The sequence below is a fragment of the Rhinichthys klamathensis genome, unplaced genomic scaffold (genome assembly GCF_029890125.1).
Source record: "Rhinichthys klamathensis goyatoka isolate OS25496 unplaced genomic scaffold, OSU_Roscu_1.1 h1tg000474l_1, whole genome shotgun sequence".
Classification (NCBI taxonomy): domain Eukaryota; kingdom Metazoa; phylum Chordata; class Actinopteri; order Cypriniformes; family Leuciscidae; genus Rhinichthys; species Rhinichthys klamathensis.
In genome coordinates, this window is record NW_026606962.1 from 518,455 (window position 1) to 541,560 (window position 23,106).

Genomic DNA, 23,106 nt, shown 5'->3' on the forward strand with positions numbered 1-23,106 from the left:
CGGCTGCGGAGATCACGTGCTGGTGTGTAGGGTGTTAAAAGTTCAGTTAGATAATGAGGTGTCAGTCCATGCAAGGCCTTATAAGTAAGCATTAAGATTTTAAAATCAACACGGAATCTGACAGGGAGCCAGTGTAAAGATTCCAGTACCGGAGTAATATGGTCCCTTGTCCTGTTTCCAGATAGAATTCGAGCGGCAGAATTTTGTACCAACTGTAGTTTGTTAAGGGTAGCTTTTGAAACCCCAGCCAACAGAGCATTACAGTAATCAATACGAGAAAATACAAAAATGTTAATTAGCTTTTCAGCCACTGGGAGTGACAACATAGGACGCAATCTGGCTATATTTTTGAGATGAAAAAATTATGTCCTGACAGTGCTCTGAACATGAGGAACAAATGTCAAATTATTATCAAATATCACCCCCAGAACATTATGATCATCGACCAGTGGTCTCAAACATAGACTAATTATAGCGAGCTGAATAATACGATCGCATTATCATTCATTAAATAAATAGAACAGAATGTCAGGGCTTTACTGAGTCATATGTAAACACAACAACAATAGGCAGCATATTTCCCCGAACCTGTAGCTCCTGTCCATAACAACAATCAGACCGTCTTCCTGTTTACCTCTCAATGCCCCCTCGCGGACTCACGCTAAGGGCCCTATAGGTCTGCACTACATGACGTCACCGAAGTGTGGACTCCAGAAGTCTGGAGTGTGCCATTTGGGACAGGGCCGGAGACTCACTAGTAGCCTAGACTTGTTGTTTAACTACTGCGCTGAGTGCGCTCTGTTACCGGTAGGCTTTGCCTCCTAGGGCAGCGAAGCAAGTGCATTCTGGGAGTTGTTGTCTGTCATCCACATACGCCAAAAATACATTTTCTGGCTTTTCTCAGTCTAGAAAGCTCTAAATTCAAAAATAATTTCACATTTCTTCTACATAAATGACCCATTTTAAATACACATCCATCTTTCCAGAGGTGAAGTATCCCTTTAACAAACGTCTGTAGTTTATTACTAAGTTAAAGGGCATATTGCAGGTTAGAGGACCCAACGAGTAAATGTATAGAAAAACAATGTAGTAATTAGATTTTCTTTAAAATATACTTATAAATACGTTACATTGGCTTCTAGAGTCGTTTTTGTGAGATAATTTTACTTCCGCATCTGAAAATGGGCGTGACGGGCGTGACGTAACGGGCGGGAGAGCGGTTGATTCAAACCATTCAAATAACAGGAAAACAATGGATCGCAATGACATTTCGGACTTACTCGTATGACAGACCACGGATGACAGCCTTACAATTATGAGCCTGCTATGCTGCCGAGAGAGCAGGGACAGGCCAGGATTAAATGTTAGACAGAACAACGGTCAGAGGAGAAACACATTATTGCAAAAGTATTATTATAAAAAAACTTGTGTGGAGTGAGTGTGCGCAGCCGCAGTTTATTGCATCACTTAATCGCGCGTATTTTTGATTAGCCAGCTGTCAGATACTGAGTAAACATTAAAAGAACAGGCCTATTTTTTTTAAGAAGAAATTAAATAATAGCAATCAGGAGAATGGAAGCAGCAATAAAAAAATGAGGACTGTAGTGCTGTCGGCAAAACATTATACCACTGCAATAAAAACTGCACTGCAACAAAAAGGTAAGGCATATGTGTTTTTATATTTAATGCTGTTCACTGTGAGTTTTAATTAATAGTGTAAGAGAGTTAACAGTGCATCGTTCATTCTGTTTGGTAAAATGTGAGGTGTATATCGATTATTACCATCGTATCAGTTAATAGCAAAGCTATTATTGGTCATCTAGGAGTATTGGATTTTACCAATAACAGAATAAACTATATAAGCTTTGATCAGGCGCGTATGTCATGCTCATTAATATCCATCCAGACTAACATTACGTAATATAACTTAGCTCATCGAGAGACAGATAGAGTATTCAATAAGTTAAAGTATTACTTTAATTTAGCAGGTATTTTTTTTGTATTATTTAAAACGTTATGTTAGATTTATCTTGTCTGATTGTGAATTGGTTTGGGTAGTTACTGGGGGTAGGTCTTGATAAGCCTAGGGCTTCTACCTATCCCTTTTCGAACAGGTTGATTATTATGCTAAAAAAAAAAAAAAAAAATTTTTTTGTTGTTTTTGTGTTTACTTATTTGTATGGATACTTCATACGTATTGCTGTCTTTATTTTTTTTATTATTATTATTTTTTTTTTTTATTAATTGTTCGAAATAAAGATTTCATTCATTCATTCAGATATTTTTTTTCCTGATATACACGTTTTTGTTCCTCAGATCTGGTGTACGCTACACATGATTGCGTTTTTGGAAGGCGATGCGGAAGAGAAATCCTGTCTCTACAGCTGCACAAACCGCACACAGGCACGATAGACAGCACCGTCCCTTTTCTTGTTAGGAAACCTGACTCGATGTCCTGACAGGCCGGAGTTTTTGCAACCTCCACAAACACAATAATTTACAATGATGACGATGATAAATTAAAATATAAAAACTACCGAATATACTGATTCACGACCGCTCTAACTTACTTTTTTTTTTTAATTCGATGCCACAAGAACAAGAGGTTTTACATATTCACAATATCACATTAACATTAGCTGCCAGGAAATAAAAAATGCAAAAAAAGTTTTACATAAAATCCTGTGCTTTCAAAGCATTACATGTTTTCATTGCTTTTTTGTTTTTAGTTTGTTTGTTCCAAAAGATGTACATATAATGTGAAGTCATTTATAAAACGTGAAAAAAAGCCCAATTCTTTTTATGTATATGGTATTTTCCTAATAAAACTGTATAATATGTTGTTCTTTACATTCCAAATTGTCATTCTGAGTATAAAAAAAGCAAATTTACCCGCTCGTACTGAATACAAAGCTATCTGCGCTACTGAGGCTCCCTCCCTCTGGTGACGTAAAATGACGCGATGCTGAAAAAAAGCATTAAAGCATCCTTATGTCGTTTTAAAACATTTTAAATCCTGCATTACCTTTTCATATGGTATTTTCATACAAGGTTAGATATTAATTTAGATTTTTTTTTTAACCTGCAATATGCTCTTTAACTGCTCCTCTGACGAGAGAACAATTAGACAGGACGTGGAAAGGTAAATAAAAAAACACACCAAAAACTTCAGGCAGGAGGAAGTGAAAAAGGTGACATACACACACACTATTAGTGGTCTGCAAATGTAAAGTACTTTGGTATAGTACTTACTATATTGGCTCTCTTTAACAGGGAAGTCCCGAACAATCAGCGTGTCACTGTCCATCCGCAGGGAAATCACCTTTTTCTGCAATTTATAACACCTCCTCACCACAAAACTCTAGGTAAAAAACAGACACACAAATGAGAGGAAAGGACAAGAACGTGAACAAAAAATAAATTGCAAAATAACCTATTGTTGTTGAGCAAGTTGGCTGCTGCATCTGCGCAGACAGTGTCTTTACCCCTGCCGGCTGCGGCTGCAGAATGCGTCTGGCTTCCTCATCGCTGAGTGACAGCAGCAACCATACAGAGTGTGTCTGCATCAATCTGTCTAGGATGCTCATGCGTCTGCGTAGAGAGTCATACCCAGAGTCCCTCACTCCAGGCGCACCAGCGCAGGCAGAAGACTGCAGGAACAGACCACTCACCTCTCCTTCCAGACTACATATATATACATAGAGAGAGAAAAAGAGAGAGAAACTTATATTCCACAACAAAGATAAAAACAACACTTGATTGAAGCAGTGGTTGTCAAATGTTTTCAGGTGGCAGATCCCTTCAACAGCAAAATTTTATTTTATTTATTGAAAAAAAAAAAATCTTACTAACCACAAAATTCTGAATGGTCGTTTATAACCTATATCTTAGAACTGTCTGACTGTGAGTCTAAGCTAATGAGACTAAATGTTGACTAAAAGATGTGCATACAATAACACAACTTTGTTTTTTTCATTATAAATAGAGAGAAACCTTTATTTCACAACATCACATGATAAAAACAACACTTGGTCTTGTATTGAAGCAATGGTTGTCAAATGTTTTCACGTGGCAGGCAGATCTGAGTTTTGTTTTTAACAGTATGATAGGTCAGTGTGGGTTTGGAAAGGTCATACTGACTTTGTCTCTCAAGCTGACTTAGCTGATTAAAAATATAGACTACAGTAAGTAAAAATAATGCATATATTATTATTTATATATCTATATATATATCTATATATCTATATATATATATATATATAGCAATACCAATAAATATCAAATGAAGAAGAAAAAAAGATTAGAAGCTTGTTTTGGTTGTCACTTCAGTTGGTTTCCAAATGATTGAAAGCTGATTGTGAAACTCCTGAATGTATTTGTTCCATGCACTTCCTTTTAATTTCATGGAAATGTGGTATTGCAAAACCATGTCCTACGGTGTAAAAGTAAGACATGCTCCACCTGGTGGAGAACATTGGAAGTACAAAAACAAACACAATGAATCTACACAGTCCAGAAAGACTCAGCAAGAGACGAGACATTTTATTTTCAACTGTTTTAAATTTCCACGTTTTTCAATGTGGTCTCAGACCTTTGGATCCCACTGTACAATTGAGCACAAATACAAAAGAAAACAGCATATAATGTAACCTAAAACTCCCATTAATGCCAGTGAGGAGGATGACAGTAATGAATGATGCGACTCACCCCTGTAAGATCTCTGTCTCCGGCTCTCTGGCTGGCTGAACCATCTCCTGCTTTAGCTCTGAGATCTCCGAGGAGAATGTGTCAATCAGCTGTAGTCACACACACGCACACCATATGAGCATGAAGAGCAGAAAATTTGAAGACATTCTGAATATGTGCTCATGTGTCATGCATGTTTTGTATGAATGGGAAGTGTCTGTGTCTAGAATTAGTCATCATGAAATGATTCCCAGTAAACCAGCAACTGCGTCCGTTTCCTTTCAACGACTAACAGTGAGAACAATCCAGAAACAGAGACATCAAAGAACTGTGCAGTTAATTTTCCTTTCATTATTCTAAAATGAAGCACTGAACAGCAGTCAGCAGTTTCCTTTGATTATTCCTTTCATTATTCTAAGATGAAACACTGAACAGCAGTCACTGTAAATAAAATAAACAATATTGAAAGAAACATGTATTATGTGTGGTATAAGGCAAGGTGATCTCTACCTAACTGCTTAGATCAGACATGAAGCACAGTGACTTGGAAAAGCTATTTTGTCATTGTATTTTTTCATAGATCTAATTACTCTTGATGGCCAGCAGGGGGCAGGGAGTTTTTTTTCTCTCCCTTTTTTTTGTTTCATTTCTTGAACTTCTTTTAGCCTGCACAAACTCCCATTAACACTAACACTCATACGTGTCAATATTTCAGTAAACCCTCGACCATGAACCAGACAAGTAAAGACCCGTCCACACTTTCGGTTGTGTTTTTTTGTTTTCTTTTCTTTTTTTATCTGAGCCAGCATTTTCCGCTTATAGTCATGAGGTATTTCTCTAACTTCATCTCAGACTTAGTCAGCAAACCACAACTACACACCAACCAGCTCACAGCCAAGAAAAGCACTCCGTAAAGACGTAAAATGTACTTCAGTGATACCAAAGCGCTTACTTGCTGTAGATTATTGCTGAATGGGCTACACACTAGAAAGGTCAAGAATTATCAAACCAACATAAAATAAACGGGCTCACTGCAATGGCTTGATACGGCTCCTTATCTGAGTCAGACAAGAAATACAGCCGAAAACAAAGCTTATTATCTTAGAAACACTCAGGAACAGGCATGCATTAGTTTATACACACTTGTCACCATGGCCTAAATAGCAGAGTAACACTCGGTTTGATTTTTTCTTCAAAGATATTCTACAGTAGCCAACAATCATAAAATAATATATAAATAATATATTAATTATTGTGTGTACATGTACACTACTGTTCAAATGTTTGGGTTTAGTAAGAGTTTTTTAAAAAGAAATATATACTTCGCGAGGGTGAAATAAGTTGATCAAAAGCGACAGTAAAGACTTTTACATTGTTATTTCAAATACAGGCTGTTCTTTTGAACTTTCTATTTATCGAAATATCAATGTATCAATTATATATCAATGAGATTGTGCAATACTAATGAGCAGCAATGACAGAGAAAAACAGGAGATACGTTTTCAAAAGATTTACAAGAACACAGAAAATTCCTCTGAGCTAATGTCAGCCAGAAGGAAGACAATTGGACCACCTATCATTTACACTTAATAGAGCAAACAGACACAATCCTGCTGAGATGGAGAGAGACAGAGAGGGAGAGGGAGAGAGATCTGATGTAAAAATTATTCAGCTTGTGTTGATAAATTCACCCAGAAGCAGAGAATGACTTTAGCTGTAGTGATGAGCCATTAAAAGAGGTGATGAAGCAGAAAAAAAGGTGCAATTTCGCCCGCTGGACATTTGTTAGGAAACTCTGATGCCTGTGAGGTGCTGGCTGGTGTTCTGGAGACTGGTGAGATCAAGAGCTCTTCCAAATGCTGCAGTCATCTGTGCCTCTATTTAATAAGCCGTGAGGTAAAGTCATTCATAGCATACAAAGCAGCCAAGAAAGTCTCTAGGAAACTATGTACTGACATTTTACTAGCACGCTTGTTTCAGCCAAACACAGTCCTAACACTGAAAGGAGTGTTCGGAATATAAACACTCAGTGACAGCAGCAGAGTCATTCAATTAAAGGGACTGTTCGCTCAAAAATGAACATTCAGTGATCCTTTACTCACCCTCACGTCATTCCAACATGTTTATTCCATGAAACACAAAAGTTTAAATTTTGAAGAACATCTCGGCCATTTTTTCCCCATGAAAAACTAAAGTAAATTATATCATATAGCAATGGTTAATATAACAAAATTTTAATGATCTGAAGTTTTATTGTGGACCCCACACTTATTGGTTATTGGCCATAACATTAAGGTAATTGTTGACTTATCATCAGTATCTGCCAGAATTTTGATATTGTGCTCTAACATCATAAAAGTACTCAATATAGCTTGTATTTCAAGTCTTTTGCCGTATGACAGTATTCGATGCCACATTTCATTAAAAAAGGGCAGGCATACATTCTAAAAAAAAAGACCTTCTGTGCTTCAAGAAAGCAAGAAAGTCGTACACATTTGGAACGACATAAGGGTGAGTAAATAATGACAGAATTTCCTTTTTGTTGTTGTTGTTGTTGAACTATTCCTTTAATAGATGACGAAGGTACTGTAAATCCGCTCACCACATTCCACTGAAGTATCATCTAAATTGATGACAGGGAAGAGATGTTACAGGAGAGATTTCTGTTAAGGAAACAAGGAGGAATATAAATTTGTGTTCACTGACGTTCACAATCTTATCATGCATTCGTCAAGGCCGATTAGTGTGAGAGCGAAAGCCTGATTTATTTGCCTTTGGCTGCATCTAATTGTTTACATGAAACAAAGCTTGCAACTGCAACTACAACTTCCTCCTGCATGAAATGATCACAACACATGCTGGAGTATAAGTAAGGTCACCCTGAAACAATTACATAAACATTCACACAAAAAGGCTTTATGTTTGTTGGAAGAATAGCTTGCAGAGATAACAGCTGGATCTATCATCCTCTGAGAACCTCTTAAGCTCGGCAGCTTTAGTGCTGGCAGAGAGAACGGACAGCATTCCACGTGGTCTCCAGAAGCCCTGACTAACCTGCGCTCTGTCTGGCTCTAAAGTAGGACACTTACAGAAAGCAAACTTATCCAGTGATGGTGGTTTTCAGTGTGTCATTTACTGCTGGTTGACACATTACTGTGGAAGATGTAAACAATAGTGCTGTTCAGTCATGACGTTCATTTGTAGACCATGTGGTCACATACAGTATGACTTTCGTCTGTGGAACATAAAAACATATTTGAAAAATCTATATTTTTTGTCCATACAATGAAAGTCAATGGGGTCCAAAACAACATTATTTAGGACCCCAATAACTTTGATGGTGTGGACAAAAGGTTTTTTGTACCAAAAAGTCATTCAGGTTTGGAATGAGTAATTGGAGGTTTTATATAGCTATAATACCAGGGGCCAGTTGCATAAACACAACCACTATGTTAAGACTGTTTCTTAAAAAAAAAAAAAAAAAAAAAAAAAAAAAATACACAATCATATTAGACCGATCTAAATTTTATGTAACATACTTAAAATGTTATGACTAGTCTTTAAGAAAAAACTTGTAAGACCAGTAAGCAGTTTATGCAACCGACCACAGTTGTAAACTGGGTCTACTCTAAATGACAAAAAAAGCAAAACCAGTTTTTTAATATAGGGAGGCTCAGTTAGAGAAACTCATGTACTGATAAAATACAGTACATGCAAATTCATATCCAGAACATACAGGCAGGCACACACAGACAAACAAGTCAAAGCTCAGGGGACAGCGGGGATGTGTCTCTCCCCTCACCTTAAAAAAGCTGCTGCTCCGGTCCATGAGGCAGGACTGCATCATCACCTCTGCAGACATGATTTGGTGTATGCAGCTCTTCTGTGTCGGGCTGGGTTTCTGTGGATCACAGACACACATGCTTTATTTTGAAGCCCAGAAAGAGGAAATCAGAGAAACGAGCATGCAAGACTTGTAGAGCAGGAGACTGGCATACATTCACCTCATGCACACTCTAAACTTCATCGAAAGCCTTCTTCCCTTGCACCTCATTTCCTGCCTTGTGGATTAACCAAAACTACACCCTTCACATAAACTTTAACATTGTTTTATACATTCACAAGCTCAAACACATCTTGTCCTAGATTTCTTATAATAAGAAGGATGTGCAGTTTAGAATTGCCCATACTATCTACACTCACCGGCCACTTTATTAGGTACACCTGTCCAACTGCTCGTTAACACTTAATTTCTAAGCAGCCAATCACATGGCGGCAACTCAGTGCATTTAGGCATGTAGACATGGTCAAGACAATCTCCTGCAGTTCAAACCGAGCATCAGTATGGGGAAGAAAGTTGATTTGAGTGACTTTGAACGTGGCATGATTGTTGGTGCCAGAAGGGCTGGTCTGAGTATTTCAGAAACTGCTAATCTACTGGGATTTTCACGCACAACCATCTCTAGGGTTTACAGAGAATGGTCCAAAAAAGAAAAAACATCCAGTGAGCGGCAGTTCTGTGGGCGGAAATGCCTTGTTGATGCCAGAGGTCAGAGGAGAATGGCCAGACTGGTTCGAGCTGACAGATGGGCAACAGTGACTGAAATAACCACTCGTTACAACCGAGGTATGCAGCAAAGCATTTGTGAAGCCACAACACGCACAACCTTGAGGCGGATGGGCTACAACAGCAGAAGACTCCACCGGGTACCACTCATCTCCACTACAAATAGGAAAAAGAGGCTACAATTTGCAAGAGCTCACCAAAATTGAACAGTTGAAGACTGGAAAAATGTTGCCTGGTCTGATGAGTCTCGATTTCTGTTGAGACATTCAGATGTTAGAGTCAGAATTTGGCGTAAACAGAATGAGAACATGGAACCATCATGCCTTGTTACCACTGTGCAGGCTGGTGGTGGTGGTGTAATGGTGTGGGGGATGTTTTCCTGGCACACTTTAGGCCCCTTAGTGCCAATTGGGCATCGTTTAAATGCCACGGCCTACCTGAGCATTGTTTCTGACCATGTCCATCCCTTTATGGCCACCATGTACCCATCCTCTGATGGCTACTTCCACCATGTCACAAAGCTCTAATCATTTCAAATTGGTTTCTTGAACATGACAATGAGTTCACTGTACTAAAATGGCCTCCACAGTCACCAGATCTCAACCCAATAGAGCATCTTTGGGATGTGGTGGAACGGGAGATTCGCATCATGGATGTGCAGCCGACAAATCTGCGGCAACTGTGTGATGCCATCATGTCAATATGGACCAAACTCCCTGAGGAATGCTTCCAGCACCTTGTTGAATCTATGCCACGAAGAATTGAGGCAGTTCTGAAGGCAAAAGGGGGTCCAACCCGTTACTAGCATGGGGTACCTAATAAAGTGGCCGGTGAGTGTATGTAGCTAGGGCTGTCAATTCAACACATTATTTTAGTACTATTAATAATAAGATAAAGTAAACAATTATAAATAATCAGATAAATAAATTTCTAGGATTCTGAAGTATATATTTTCAAGTAATGAATTGATCAATTAATAACCTTAGCTATAACAAATTGCACTACACATTTGCATAGAGATCATAGAATTACTGTTAAGCTGCATTCACACTACAAGCAAGCAACAAAGCGACACGATCCCATTCATTTCAATGAAGAGTCGGTGATTTCCGGCGACACGAGCGACAGCGACCGTTGGCAACTGGATGGGGCGTGTCCAGCGACTTTCGGGAGTGACAACCAATAGGAGGTAAGTCAGTGGAGTGCACGTGACTGGCATTTGATCTTTTGCTGCAGATAAATAGCCTTGATGGCAAAGAGCACTCACTGTTTCTCATTCATCTTTATTATTAGGCATTTAATGTACTGATTCCATTTATATTTAGACTTTCCCTTCCAAAATGTCTGTAGCAGCAAGAAAACGGATTTGTTGTCTACAACATGGAGTAACATCTGCGAATGTCAGTCATTCGAACGTTACTAGGCAACCTGTAGTGGGAACGCACACTAGCGACCTCACCGCTAGCCACTGGCGACATGTTGCGACAAAGTCGTTGGTAGTGTGAATGCAGCATTAGTGAAAACAGAGGTGACAGTCTGAGTTTAAATCTTTTGTTCACCCACTTTTCTAAAATAGTTTTCAAAACGGCTTCAGGCATAATACAGGGAGAGGGATCAGCTGGGAGATTGGAGGAGACAAAAACAGGGCAAAGGTCAAGCCATGAGAAAGGGTGGTGGAAGAGATCAGGAGGAGGAACATAAAGCTTTCTTATGTACTTTATCAGCTGTAAATGTATGACTCAGCACAGGTAAGAATCAAAACCAGCTCCATGTTCAAAAATAAAACCCAGTGATTACTCACTGAAAATTACTCTTCACAAGGCCAACATACTGTACAGTCAGGGTCAAAAGTTTGGAAACAATTTAGTCATACTGTAGAATGCAGTGCAATATGAAAACTGTTTTATCATCCTCCTCCTTAAAACTATAAGCGGTAAGTTATATATATATGTATATAAATTAATTGTACTCAACAAGACTGCCTTAAATTGATCAAAAGTAACCGTAAAGATTTTTACCTCGTAACTAAAGATTTCTGTTTCTATTGATTAAGAATCATGAAAACAATATATCAGTTTCCACAAAAAATTGTAAACAGCACAACTGTTTCTAACATTGATAATTAAAAGAAATGTTATGTGAGCACCAAATCAGCATATTAGAATGATTTCTGAATGATCATGTGACACTGAAGACTGGAGTAATGCTGAAACATCAGCTTTGCCTTTACAGGAGTAAATTACAATTTTAAGATATTAGGCAAAAATGTTAATGTTATAAATGTTATAATATCATAGTTTTACAGTGTTTTTTAATCAAATAAATGCAGCCTTGGTGAGCATAAAATATTTCTTTCAAAAACATTAAATGAATATCTTACAGAACTTTAAAAAAAAATGTATTCATAAAGTGGAGAGAAATATCACTGGTTGAAAATCCTGTTTTCCCCTGGTTGTTACAGTCGGTGTTCAAATTAAATCAAGCTTTTTGTAACTGTACCTTTCAGACTTCAACATGTAAACAGTCTCAATTGCAATTGACCAAACTGTCGTTCATCAGAATGGAAAGTTCCTGAATACTTAACCATTAATATGGAACATGAATGGTCATACATTAACAAGCCATTTTACAGTTTCATTTCTATGAATGTGCTTGAGTGACTAGAGGAAGCTTTTTGTATTGTACTGCATAACATAAAATTCTTTGACTTCAAAACATTTATGAAACGTCTTTAACATTCAATTTAATGCAAAAGTAAGTTACATAAATACACCCTCCCTCCCAGAGAAAGCGTAAACAGCCATTAAAAACAGCCCCACTGCCTCTGCAGGTCACTTTGTTCCCGAGGAATGAGCGTCTCTCTACTGCTGCATAAGATTGTCATCAGCTAAAGCAAGAGCCAGCGCTGACCCACTTCCAGATGCTGAAGATACCCAACACCCAGAAATGCTTTGATCCAGCACAGCTGTCTGAGTTATGCACAACAGCCTTTTCCTTCACAGACAGCACAGTCTTGCTTGCACAGTGTCAACCTGACTCCACTCTTACTGTCGACAAAGAAAACACAAAGCCTTTTTTTTTCGCTGGATGAATTTATGTTGAGCTAACACAAAGCTGCTGTCTGGGTGCTGACACTGAAGGGAAAATTGTGGCAAACATGTGGAGCTCAGCTCACAAAGCCTTTGATGTGACCATCAAGAAGTTTTGAAAAGAAGCAGCATCTCCTCCCAAACCTTTGCTTTCTTCTACACATATTATATGGACTCTTGTGTCCTCCAGAGCCAATTATCAGCAGTGCTTATAAGTTCAGACTGTAGCACAATTCAGTACTACAACCCTAAATACTGGAAGAGTCAGTTCCAGGTATTTCCTGTGAAGTGTTGTTCCCGTGTTGACAGATATGGATTGAGTTTGACATGTTAATCTACTCCTCTTTGTAAAAAGGCTTCACCTCATGTTGTTGGTGTAATGAGCCACCAAAACACACATTCATCTTTCCTCAGCAGGGCTCAACAATAAAAAAAAAAATCTGCTTGCGCTGCCAACATTATATAGTCACTGTCCACAAACATATGAACATTTGCTGGAAAACAATGTCATATTATATGATACAAAACAAGTGACAGTTCCATCATCTGGCTCGAAACTCTCTCAATTGCCCTATGAATTCAAGCAAGCCCTTTTTGAGCCCTGCTCAGTATGTCAACCAGAGAAAGCAAGCTGTTATTTACCTTGCATCATCCCGTTTCTGTGCCTGAATCTGTTTTTGAAAGACTCAACAAGACGCACGCACATACGACTCGGTTAGTAAACAGGAAACCCCCCGGACTGCCAGCACGGGCAGAATAAACACAGGCAAAGTTATTAACTGGCCACTGTAGAGCACAGACACGCAGAGAGAGAGAGAGAGAGAGAGAGAGAGAGAGAGAGAGAGAGAGAGAGAGAGAGAGAGAGAGAGAGAGAGAGAGGGAGTCCAGCTCAATTGGTCATTTATCTCCCTCACCCACTGTCATCTCAATAGAGATGTCACGGCACTGGGATACACAGAAAATTACAGTTGAAAGGAACAGCCTTTGTTAGTGCATCTAAAATGTCAACAACTGCAAACAACACTAGACTAAAGGCTAACTCTTATCCTGTTTCCAACCAAACAGGGTCATTTGCTATTGTGCTGGGCGGCTTATTGTACAAAAGGTGTGTGTGTAGTGCTGGGTAGATTAATTATAAATTGTAGTCCATCATTAAACACAAATTTGTTGTTAGTTACTTAATTACACATTGTAGATAATTTAATAGACTATTTTTTGATTACGTTCGACCTAACTTCTTTATAACATTGATTTAAATAGTCTTGATCTTGACCATTTTGATAAAAAATGCAAAGAGAAAAAAAAAAAAAAATTTGTTATCAACAACATGAACTGCACTAAACATTACATTACACCAGGAACTGCAGGGTTGATAAATAAAACAATCAAAATAAATCACTAACGAAAAAATATATCTTATTTGTTTCTGCTGTGCGGCCTCTCAATTTTCCATATCATAGTCTCCTGAGTTGTGGCCAGTCCGTGTGTGCAATTCCACAAAACTTTTTAGGAAGGAAACTTTAAAAGGTAAAAAATAAGAATTAGGGAGGATCAACAAATTCTGGATAATTTACTGCCATTTTGTGAATATTAAGTAATCATGTAATCAATAAAAAAGTAACTGTATTCTGATTACCAGTATTTTAAAATGCAATGTAATCTAATTACAAGTATTTCATTTTTGGATTCTGGATGGACTCCAGATTACATATAATCAATTACTATCCAGCACTGTATATATATATATATATATATATATATATATATATATATATATATATATATATATATACACACTCACCGGCCACTTTATTAGGTACCCCATGCTAGTAACGGGTTGGACCCCCTTTTGCCTTCAGAACTGCCTCAATTCTTCGTGGCATAGATTCAACAAGGTGCTGGAAGCATTCCTCAGGGAGTTTGGTCCATATTGACATGATGGCATCACACAGTTGCCGCAGATTTGTCGGCTACACATCCATGATGCGAATCTCCCGTTCCACCACATCCCAAAGATGCTCTATTGGGTTGAGATCTGGTGACTGTGGAGGCCATTTTAGTACAGTGAACTCATTGTCATGTTCAAGAAACCAATTTGAAATGATTAGAGCTTTGTGACATGGTGGAAGTAGCCATCAGAGGATGGGTACATGGTGGCCATAAAGGGATGGACATGGTCAGAAACAATGCTCAGGTAGGCCGTGGCATTTAAATGATGCCCAATTGGCACTAAGGGGCCTAAAGTGTGCCAGGAAAACATCCCCCACACCATTACACCACCACCACCAGCCTGCACAGTGGTAACAAGGCATGATGGTTCCATGTTCTCATTCTGTTTACGCCAAATTCTGACTCTAACATCTGAATGTCTCAACAGAAATCGAGACTCATCAGACCAGGCAACATTTTTCCAGTCTTCAACTGTTCAATTTTGGTGAGCTCTTGCAAATTGTAGCCTCTTTTTCCTATTTGTAGTGGAGATGAGTGGTACCCGGTGGAGTCTTCTGCTGTTGTAGCCCATCCGCCTCAAGGTTCAGTTCAGTTCAGTTCAGTTCAGTACCTTTATTTGTCCCCCCAGTGGGGCAATTAATTTCACAGCATAGGAGCAACACAAACTTACAAAAACTTACAAACACAGATACACATGATAAAAATAACATAATACATATTCAATCAAATTGTGTAATGTGAGGCTACCTTTCCCTCCTTGAATTTAGAAGAGAAACGGCAGATGGAACAAAGGAGTGTTTAAATCTATTTGTTTTAGCAAATGGTAGTCTGAGCAATGAACCTGATGGTAGAAACTGAAACTGTTGATATAAAGGATGAGAACAGTCAGTCAAGATGGAATTCGCTTTCTTAAACAGTTGTTTTTTATAAAGAACATCTAAAGTTTCTTGTGGACACCCAATAATTTTACTACTGCAACTAACGACCTTGTTCAGTAAGTTCCTCTCCTTTACCCTCAGGGATTGGAACCAACAAACAGAGGAAAACGTAATAATAGACTCAATAAAAGAACGATAAAACAAAGTCATCAAAGTAGAGTCAACCTGAAATTTAGATAATTTCCTAAGGCAAAAAAGACGCTGCTGGCTTTTCTTATAAATTGAGTCAGTATTTTTCTTAAATGTCAACTTGTTATCGAGAAAAGTGCCTAAGTATTTATAAGACTCTACTGATTCGACTGTCTGACCATCAATCACTATGATTTCAGGGGAAGGCGGAACACGTCTAAAATCAATGCACATATCCTTTGTCTTTAAAACATTTAACGATAAAAAAGATTCCTGACACCATTTCAAGAAGTAATCAATCACAGGACCATGTGAAGTTTCAGTACTATTCAGCAGGCTCACTATAACTGTATCATCCGCAAACTTCAATATATGGCGGTTTTCAAAAGTGCTACGACAGTCATTTGTGTACAATATGTACAACAAAGGAGAGAGAACGCACCCTTGTGGTGAGCCAGTTGATGTCACAGATAGATCAGAATATTGGCCATTTACTCTGACTCTTTGTGTTCTGCCTGTAAGAAAGTCCAAAATCCATCCAGCAATACTACCCTCCAGACCAAAGTTATCCCTTAGTCTCTGGATTAGTAGATGAGGCTGAATAGTATTGAAGGCAGATGAAAAATCAACAAACATCAATCTGGCATGATTGTTTGGACTGTCAAGGTGCTTGCAGATATAGTTCAACAAAGTTATAGTGGCATCCTGAACCCCTCTCTTAGTCCTGTACGCGAACTGTAAGGGGTCCATCAGGTGTTCAGTAATTTTCAACAGTTCTGCTTTAATCAGCTTTTCCAGTGACTTCATAACTAATGAGGTCAAGGCTATCGGCCTAAAATCATTTAATGATTTAGGATGTTTCGATTTACCAACCGGGACTATAATAGACTGTTTCCACAGATTAGGCACTTTTTGATGAGACAAAGATAAATTAAAAATATAATTAAAAATCGGGCCTAATTGTTCAGCACAGTTGGAGAGTAATTGACTACTAATATTATCTGGACCAGCACTTGTTCTTATTTTACATTGTTTAAAAATTTTAACAACCGAATATTCATCAAGAAATAAAGAATCTTGTTTTAATTCCAGTGCTGTATTTCTCAGCGTCATTATTTCATTATTGAAACATTGCACATCGAATCTGGAATAAAATTTGTTTAGTTCTTGTGCAAGGACCAGATCAGAGGTGAACCCATCTAATGAGACCCTTTTCTTAACATTATCAGTCAAACCGACCATGGACCTAATACTGTCCCATGCTGAACTCATATTATTGTTACTAAGCATGTCTTCTAGTTTTCTTTTATAAGATAATTTAGCTCTCCTAATTTCCTGTTTAATTTCCTTATGTACAGACATTAGCTCAGTAACGTTTCCCTTTTTAAAAGCCTGTTTCTTTTTATTTAATAGCTCTTTAAGGTGTCTGCTTACCCAAGGTTTACTATTTGGGAAGATTCTAACAGTCTTTACAGGAACAACAATGTCTTCACAGTAAGTTATCCATGAACTGACCACATCAGTGAGCTCGTGAATGTCTCTAGAGGAGTCAATAAACACCTCCCAGTCTGTGCTCTCCAGACAGCCCTGGAGGGTGAGGGTGGCCTCTTCTGACCACACTTTGATGTTTCTAGTTGTCACCTTCCCCCTCTGAAGACATGTCCGATAGGATGGAACCAAGTACACACAGTTATGATCAGCTGAGCCGAGAGGAGGGAATGAAATTGATTTATATGCATTTTTGATGGACCCATAACACTTGTCCAAAATCCTGTCTTTCCTGGTGGGGCAGGAAACATACTGATAAAAACTCCTGAGTGATTTATCCAATGAACAGTGATTAAAATCTCCTAAAACCAAGTTAGGAGCATCAGGAGATAAAGACTGAAGTTTATGCACAGACTGAGAGATGAGCTCTAGGGCGTTTTTGTCATTTGCCTTTGGATGAACATAAACAACAGTAACGAAAATCTGTGGAAATTCACGTGGCAAATACATAGGGCGCATGGACAAAGAAAGCAGCTCCACATCCTTGGTGCAAAGTCTCTCTCTCACTATAACATTTTTACACCAGCGTTCATTTATGTATGCACATACTCCACCTCCGCATGATTTTCCGGTAGTCGTGGACGTTCTGTCGGTGCGAAACGGGATCCCAAACCCGTCTATAACTAAGTCACCATCAGCGTCCCTTTCCCCAAGCCAGGTCTCTGAAAACGCCAGGATACAGGCGTCTTTAAATGCGTGTTGATGGCGAACAAGAGCCTGGAGTTCGTCAGTTTTATTTCGGAGAGATCGGGCGTTAGACAAGATGATTGAGGGCAGGGGAGTGCGGGACGTCTGATGCCGTCTCATACGCTCACGAACCCCGCTTCTTCTTCCTCGCCTCCTTGGCCTCCGTTCCAGAGTTCCGAAGCGATCACCTTTCCCGAGACCGGCCAGTTCCTCCAGATCAGGTATGATCAAGTCCACTGGTGGTCCGCTGATCGCAGATTTTTCAAATGTTAGCAGAAAGTCTTTGGAGTATTGAATCGGCCAGAGTGAACCCAGGTGCCATACGGATGCCAAAAAAAGGAACAAAGTCGGATCCATGTCGAAGTTTTTTTTTTTGCACGCTTAACAGCCGTAGTAGATATTTAATCAGTACGAAAAAACAGACAGGCTAAAACAAACTAACAAACTTTAAAAAAAACACTAAAAACAAACCAAAACTCTGACAAACCAAACGGACTTGCTTCCTACTGCTGCCGGTCGCTGCGTACGCTGCGCCCTTCTCAAGGTTGTGCGTGTTGTGGCTTCACAAATGCTTTGCTGCATACCTCGGTTGTAACGAGTGGTTATTTCAGTCACTGTTGCCCTTCTATCAGCTCGAACCAGTCTGGCCATTCTCCTCTGACATCAACAAGGCATTTCCGCCCACAGAACTGCCGCTCACTGGATGTTTTTTCTTTTTCGGACCATTCTCTGTAAACCCTAGAGATGGTTGTGCGTGAAAATCCCAGTAGATTAGCAGTTTCTGAAATACTCAGACCAGCCCTTCTGGCACCAACAATCATGCCACGTTCAAAGTCACTCAAATCAACTTTCTTCCCCATACTGATGCTCGGTTTGAACTGCAGGAGATTGTCTTGACCATGTCTACATGCCTAAATGCACTGAGTTGCCGCCATGTGATTGGCTGCTTAGAAATTAAGTGTTAACGAGCAGTTGGACAGGTGTACCTAATAAAGTGGCCGGTGAGTGTATATATATATATATATATATATATATATAAATGTGAGGACTTATTTTGCACCACTAGGGCCGTAAATACCATAGACATTGAATACCATAGATTACTAATGAGAGTGAATGTTTGCATTTTAAAAAACAAAATATATGTATTCCAAAATATATTTCCAACCTGTTTAAATGTATTACTTGACAACAACAGTTCGTATTTGTTTTTCTTTATTTCCTTAAATCCCTTTTAATCCTTCTATTATTTAATTCCTTAATGTGTGTGTTGAAGTAGGAGTCTGCTCAGCTGGGCTGTTCGGACCCACACAAAGGCACATCTGAACTACGAGGCACAGAGCGTCTCTGTGTCCAGCAAATTTAACAGGTGCGTGGTAGCAGAGAGGATTTTCTGTAGTCTGGCGAGACCTGGCAGGGCCTGACAGGAAATGGAGCTCGCAAGCAATTAAGGGGGCTGAGATATTAACAAAGAGAACAAATAGAACAAAAATGTGAGCAAGACAACTCTGTTATTCTCTGGTATGGAATTTCTGGTATTCTTATCTGGGCTGATGTAAACAGGAACTTAATTTTTTAGAGTAAGCTTGACATGTCAAGCCACAAAAAAAAAAAAAAAAAAAAAAAAAACTACAGCAGAGTTGATTGACAGCCTTGGAACATTGCTTGGATTCAGCAGGAGTCAAGAAATGACTTGAGAGAATTCAACTGTGACACAAACAAAATCCACACTTCATTAAAGGGATAGTTCACCCAAAGATGGATTTCCTGATTTCCTTATATGAAAAAAAAAAAACAACGCTGAGATTCTGTAAAAGATCTGTGTTTGTGTTTCCCTGTGATTATATTGCCTTTATGTTACGTCTTGTGCAATACACCACCATATGCATTTACACTTACATTCAAAAGTTTTGAAATGTTTTTGAAAGATGTTTCTTATGCCCACGAAAAATACAGTAAAACCAATAATATTGTGATATTTTACCACAATTAAAAATAATATATTAAAATGGAATTTATTCTTGTGATGGCAAAGCAGAGTTCTCAGCATCATTACTCCAGTCTTCAGTGTCACATGATCCTTCAGAAATCATTCTAATATGCTACAGTTGTGCTGCTTGACATTTTTTGTGGAAGGTTCAAAAGAACAGCATTTATTTCAATTAGAAATCTTCTGTAATTAAAAATGTCTTTACTGTCACTTTTGATCTATTTAATACAGTCTTGCTGAAATTAATTGGTATTAATGTCTTTAAAAAGGGGGGGGGGGGGGGGGGGGGCTACTGTTCCTTTAACACTGATGTAAACGCTCTCTGATTGGCTAACTTTGTATGCAAGTCGCACAACAGCACTTACTTTCTTGTTAGGGTCCAGAAACAGTACAATATTCACCAACTTATCTTACTCTTCATTTGTAAAATATCAGCTGGATCTTCGATTGAAGATTAATAGGATATATCCTACTTTCACATTATTACTCCACATTTTAGCAATTGGTGTCAAGAAAAAAATACGGGTTTGCTTTGCAATCAAAGTGCATCTGTATAATCATTAAGCAATTGAGCAATGGGCTTTTGCCCCGTTCCTGTTAACCCCTTAAGTGTCACCCCCCCTTTTTTTATATACATGAAAATGCATATTTCGAATTTAAATGGTTGTAATTCAAGAATGCTTTGGAATATAGACGTAAGATTGGTCTTGTTTTAAAGAAGACATTTAGCAGATTTCTGTAGAAGTGAAATAAGTTATAGAAGTTTGAGTTTATGAAAATGTACAATGTAAAACATTTAATTATTCTTATTTTATATAAAATATATATTTTCAAAACCTGGGCGACTCTAAAACTGCAAAAAAATCAAAGCCAAAAATCTGAACAAGTTGTGTTTCAAATTTTAGGTTGATATCTCAAAAAATGAGCTTTCAGTAAGATTTTGTTTGTACGCAGTACCAAACTTTTCACTAGATGACAACCAGACTCCATTACTGCCCATATAAGGGCGCCTCCATTTCCATATGTGTTTTGAGTGATCTGAACCATTATTTCCACAATTTTCATACAATTTATGAAGTAGACATCCTATTCAGAAGTAATATGAGAAGTTTGGCAGATTTTGATATGAATTCAACCTCTAAGGAACACATAAAAAGAACACGCATACGCGTTATAGCTTCCTGCAACAAATGGTGAATCTATAATTTTTGTCTTTACATTTAAAAAAAAAAAATCAGACCTTTTTTTCTAAAATAATTGAATAGGAGTATGAAAATATTCTTGTTGCAAATTAATAAATTACGGCTCCTCTGTAATTTTCTCTGTAAATCTTCCTCTGAAAAAGCTTTCAAATGATATATAGTTTGTCAAGATTAGTTTAGGTTTAGTATAGGATATTACTGTTTTAAAAAATGTAATGGATTTGGGCCCACCGGTGGGCCGGTGACACTTATTTTAATGTAACTGACAGAGGAAGTCACAGCGTGTTGCTGAATGATGTAGTCTTTCCAGTCCTGTTGAACAGGGAATGTGTTGGTTTAGACTCAAAGTGTGATTCACAGCTAATGAAATCAGACTTGCAGTTTGTTCATGTTTGTATTGAAGTGATCTTGTGTGTAATATTTAACAGCAAACAAATGAAAGTCTAAACAAAAGCCAACTATAAAATGCACCAAGTGCTGAGAGTCTATAAATCACCCTAAAATTATTTAAATAATCATTATGCATTATTTAATTTCCCTGAAGTCCCCATATTCTTGGGAGCGAATATTATAACCAACTTAATTGTTGGCATATTGAACATTTACAACATATGGTAGAGAGACCGTAACTAGGATAAATTACAGCACATCTCACACACATATTCAAAGCATTATACTAATAAATCACCCTCAAGTCTGATGCAATGGTTAGACAGTATGTGAGAAGGGGAAGGGAGATGGGAATAGAGACTGTGTTTCTATTGGATAATAAAGTCATCTGGCACTGTGTTAGGACCCTGCTGCTACATGGCCCTCCACCTCACAAAAACCCAGCTGGAGTAAATCCAGCTCGGCTCAGAGCCTGTAGAGAGCTCTCCCCGGACGAGGTATAGGGGGACAGCAGCCTTGAGACTACAACAGTTAAAAACATTGCACACTACAGACATTCCTGCTTTAGAAACAACATCAAACATATTATACATGCTTACATAACTTACAGAGACGGAGATAAAAGCTGTGATCCGAATATTTAGATCCAGTCTTTCCTCCATCAGGGTGTCTCTAATCGGTTTTGTGGTCTGTTTACAACCCAAATGCCCAATGTTGTGCTGTACACTCATGTAAAGCCACTTTTAATAACATGTGAGGGATAAACTCGCACCTCGATTAGATTCGTTCATTGTGAAGACTTTACTGTTGTTATGCCGACACCATCTTTGATATTTATTATTTACTTTATTTGCTGTCACTATGGTTAGTTATTACACGGTTATTGTGAAAACAGAATAGCCAATTTAAACTGCCAAACACTATATCTGTATCATTCCACTTGTCTGTGTTGCGTGTCTCAGACAGACTGTCAGTGTTAGTGATGGGGATTTTTAAGTGACACAGTGCAAGTTATATTACTACGCAAGTCGATGGCGTCATTGAATCATTTACACAACTGATTAGTTCAGACACACTGATTTATTCAGAAACAAAACAATTGACGATTGATTGAGTTGCCTCGTCCAAATACCCACACTTGCGGTCTTTGCACTTGACCACTTGTCTACTTGCATGACGTATTTCCTCTATTTGGCCCAAGTGTTCAAGTAGGCGTGAAGACTGCAAGTGTGTGTAGAACTTTACTCAATGGGACACACTTATAGTCTTGCAAAAAAATGCAAGTGTTTACAGAGCTTTTATTTATTATATTTTCAATACTTAAAATAAACTTCTATATGTCTGTTCAGTAGTCGCTATGTGGCTAACAGAAGACACAAATTTTAAATTGTGGTGCTTCTAATTAAGTGATAAAAACAATTGTAAATCAGAGCTGCCAACTCTCACGCATTGGCCGTGAGACACGCATTTGATTGGTTTCACACGCTCACATGCCACACCCTCGATTTCTCACGCTGAAGTATCAACCTGGTCGGTCAAATGCCTGGAAGATGAGTTTATCTATATATCTACCCGTTGAGCCACTTGTGATCGACCAATTATGCCGCAAATTAGTTAAAATCTCCCGGAATCTAGAGCGAGCCCGCACGCGAGACAGAGATTGTGCAGAGGGAAAGCGAGCGAGAGACCTTGCAACCCCCCAATTTAGCAATTTTTACTACCAAATTCTATGCATCCGATTAATTAAATTACAATGGAATGTTTTCCTCAACATCTCGCGATTTTGGTGCACATGAGTTCCCGAACATGATGCAGGATGGGATACGCCAGAGAAAGGACTTTGGATACGCTTAGCCTCGATAGTGTGGGTTTAGTGTGCATTAAGGGCACTGCACTTTGGCCCTGTCCCAATGGCACACTCTGGACTTGT

At 38.5% G+C, this 23,106-nt stretch overlaps 1 protein-coding gene across 4 annotated transcripts in view; it reads right to left on the reverse strand.

The window, feature by feature from the left end:
• Positions 1-23,106, reverse strand: part of rin2a (Ras and Rab interactor 2a) — a 46,916-nt gene that overhangs the window by 15,691 nt on the left and 8,119 nt on the right. For 2 of the 4 annotated variants that reach the window (XM_056236943.1, XM_056236947.1), the window contains exons 2-5: positions 8,489-8,587; positions 4,708-4,796; positions 3,486-3,684; positions 3,253-3,361 (exon numbers count right to left, since the gene is read on the reverse strand). In XM_056236943.1, coding sequence (XP_056092918.1) covers positions 3,253-3,361; positions 3,486-3,684; positions 4,708-4,796; positions 8,489-8,548 — 457 coding nt within the window. In that variant the 5' untranslated portion in view covers positions 8,549-8,587. Of the gene's footprint in view, positions 1-3,252; positions 3,362-3,485; positions 3,685-4,707; positions 4,797-7,288; positions 7,352-8,488; positions 8,588-12,984; positions 13,056-23,106 lie in introns of those variants that run through there. The other 2 variants (XM_056236944.1, XM_056236946.1) reach the window with 2 other exon arrangements.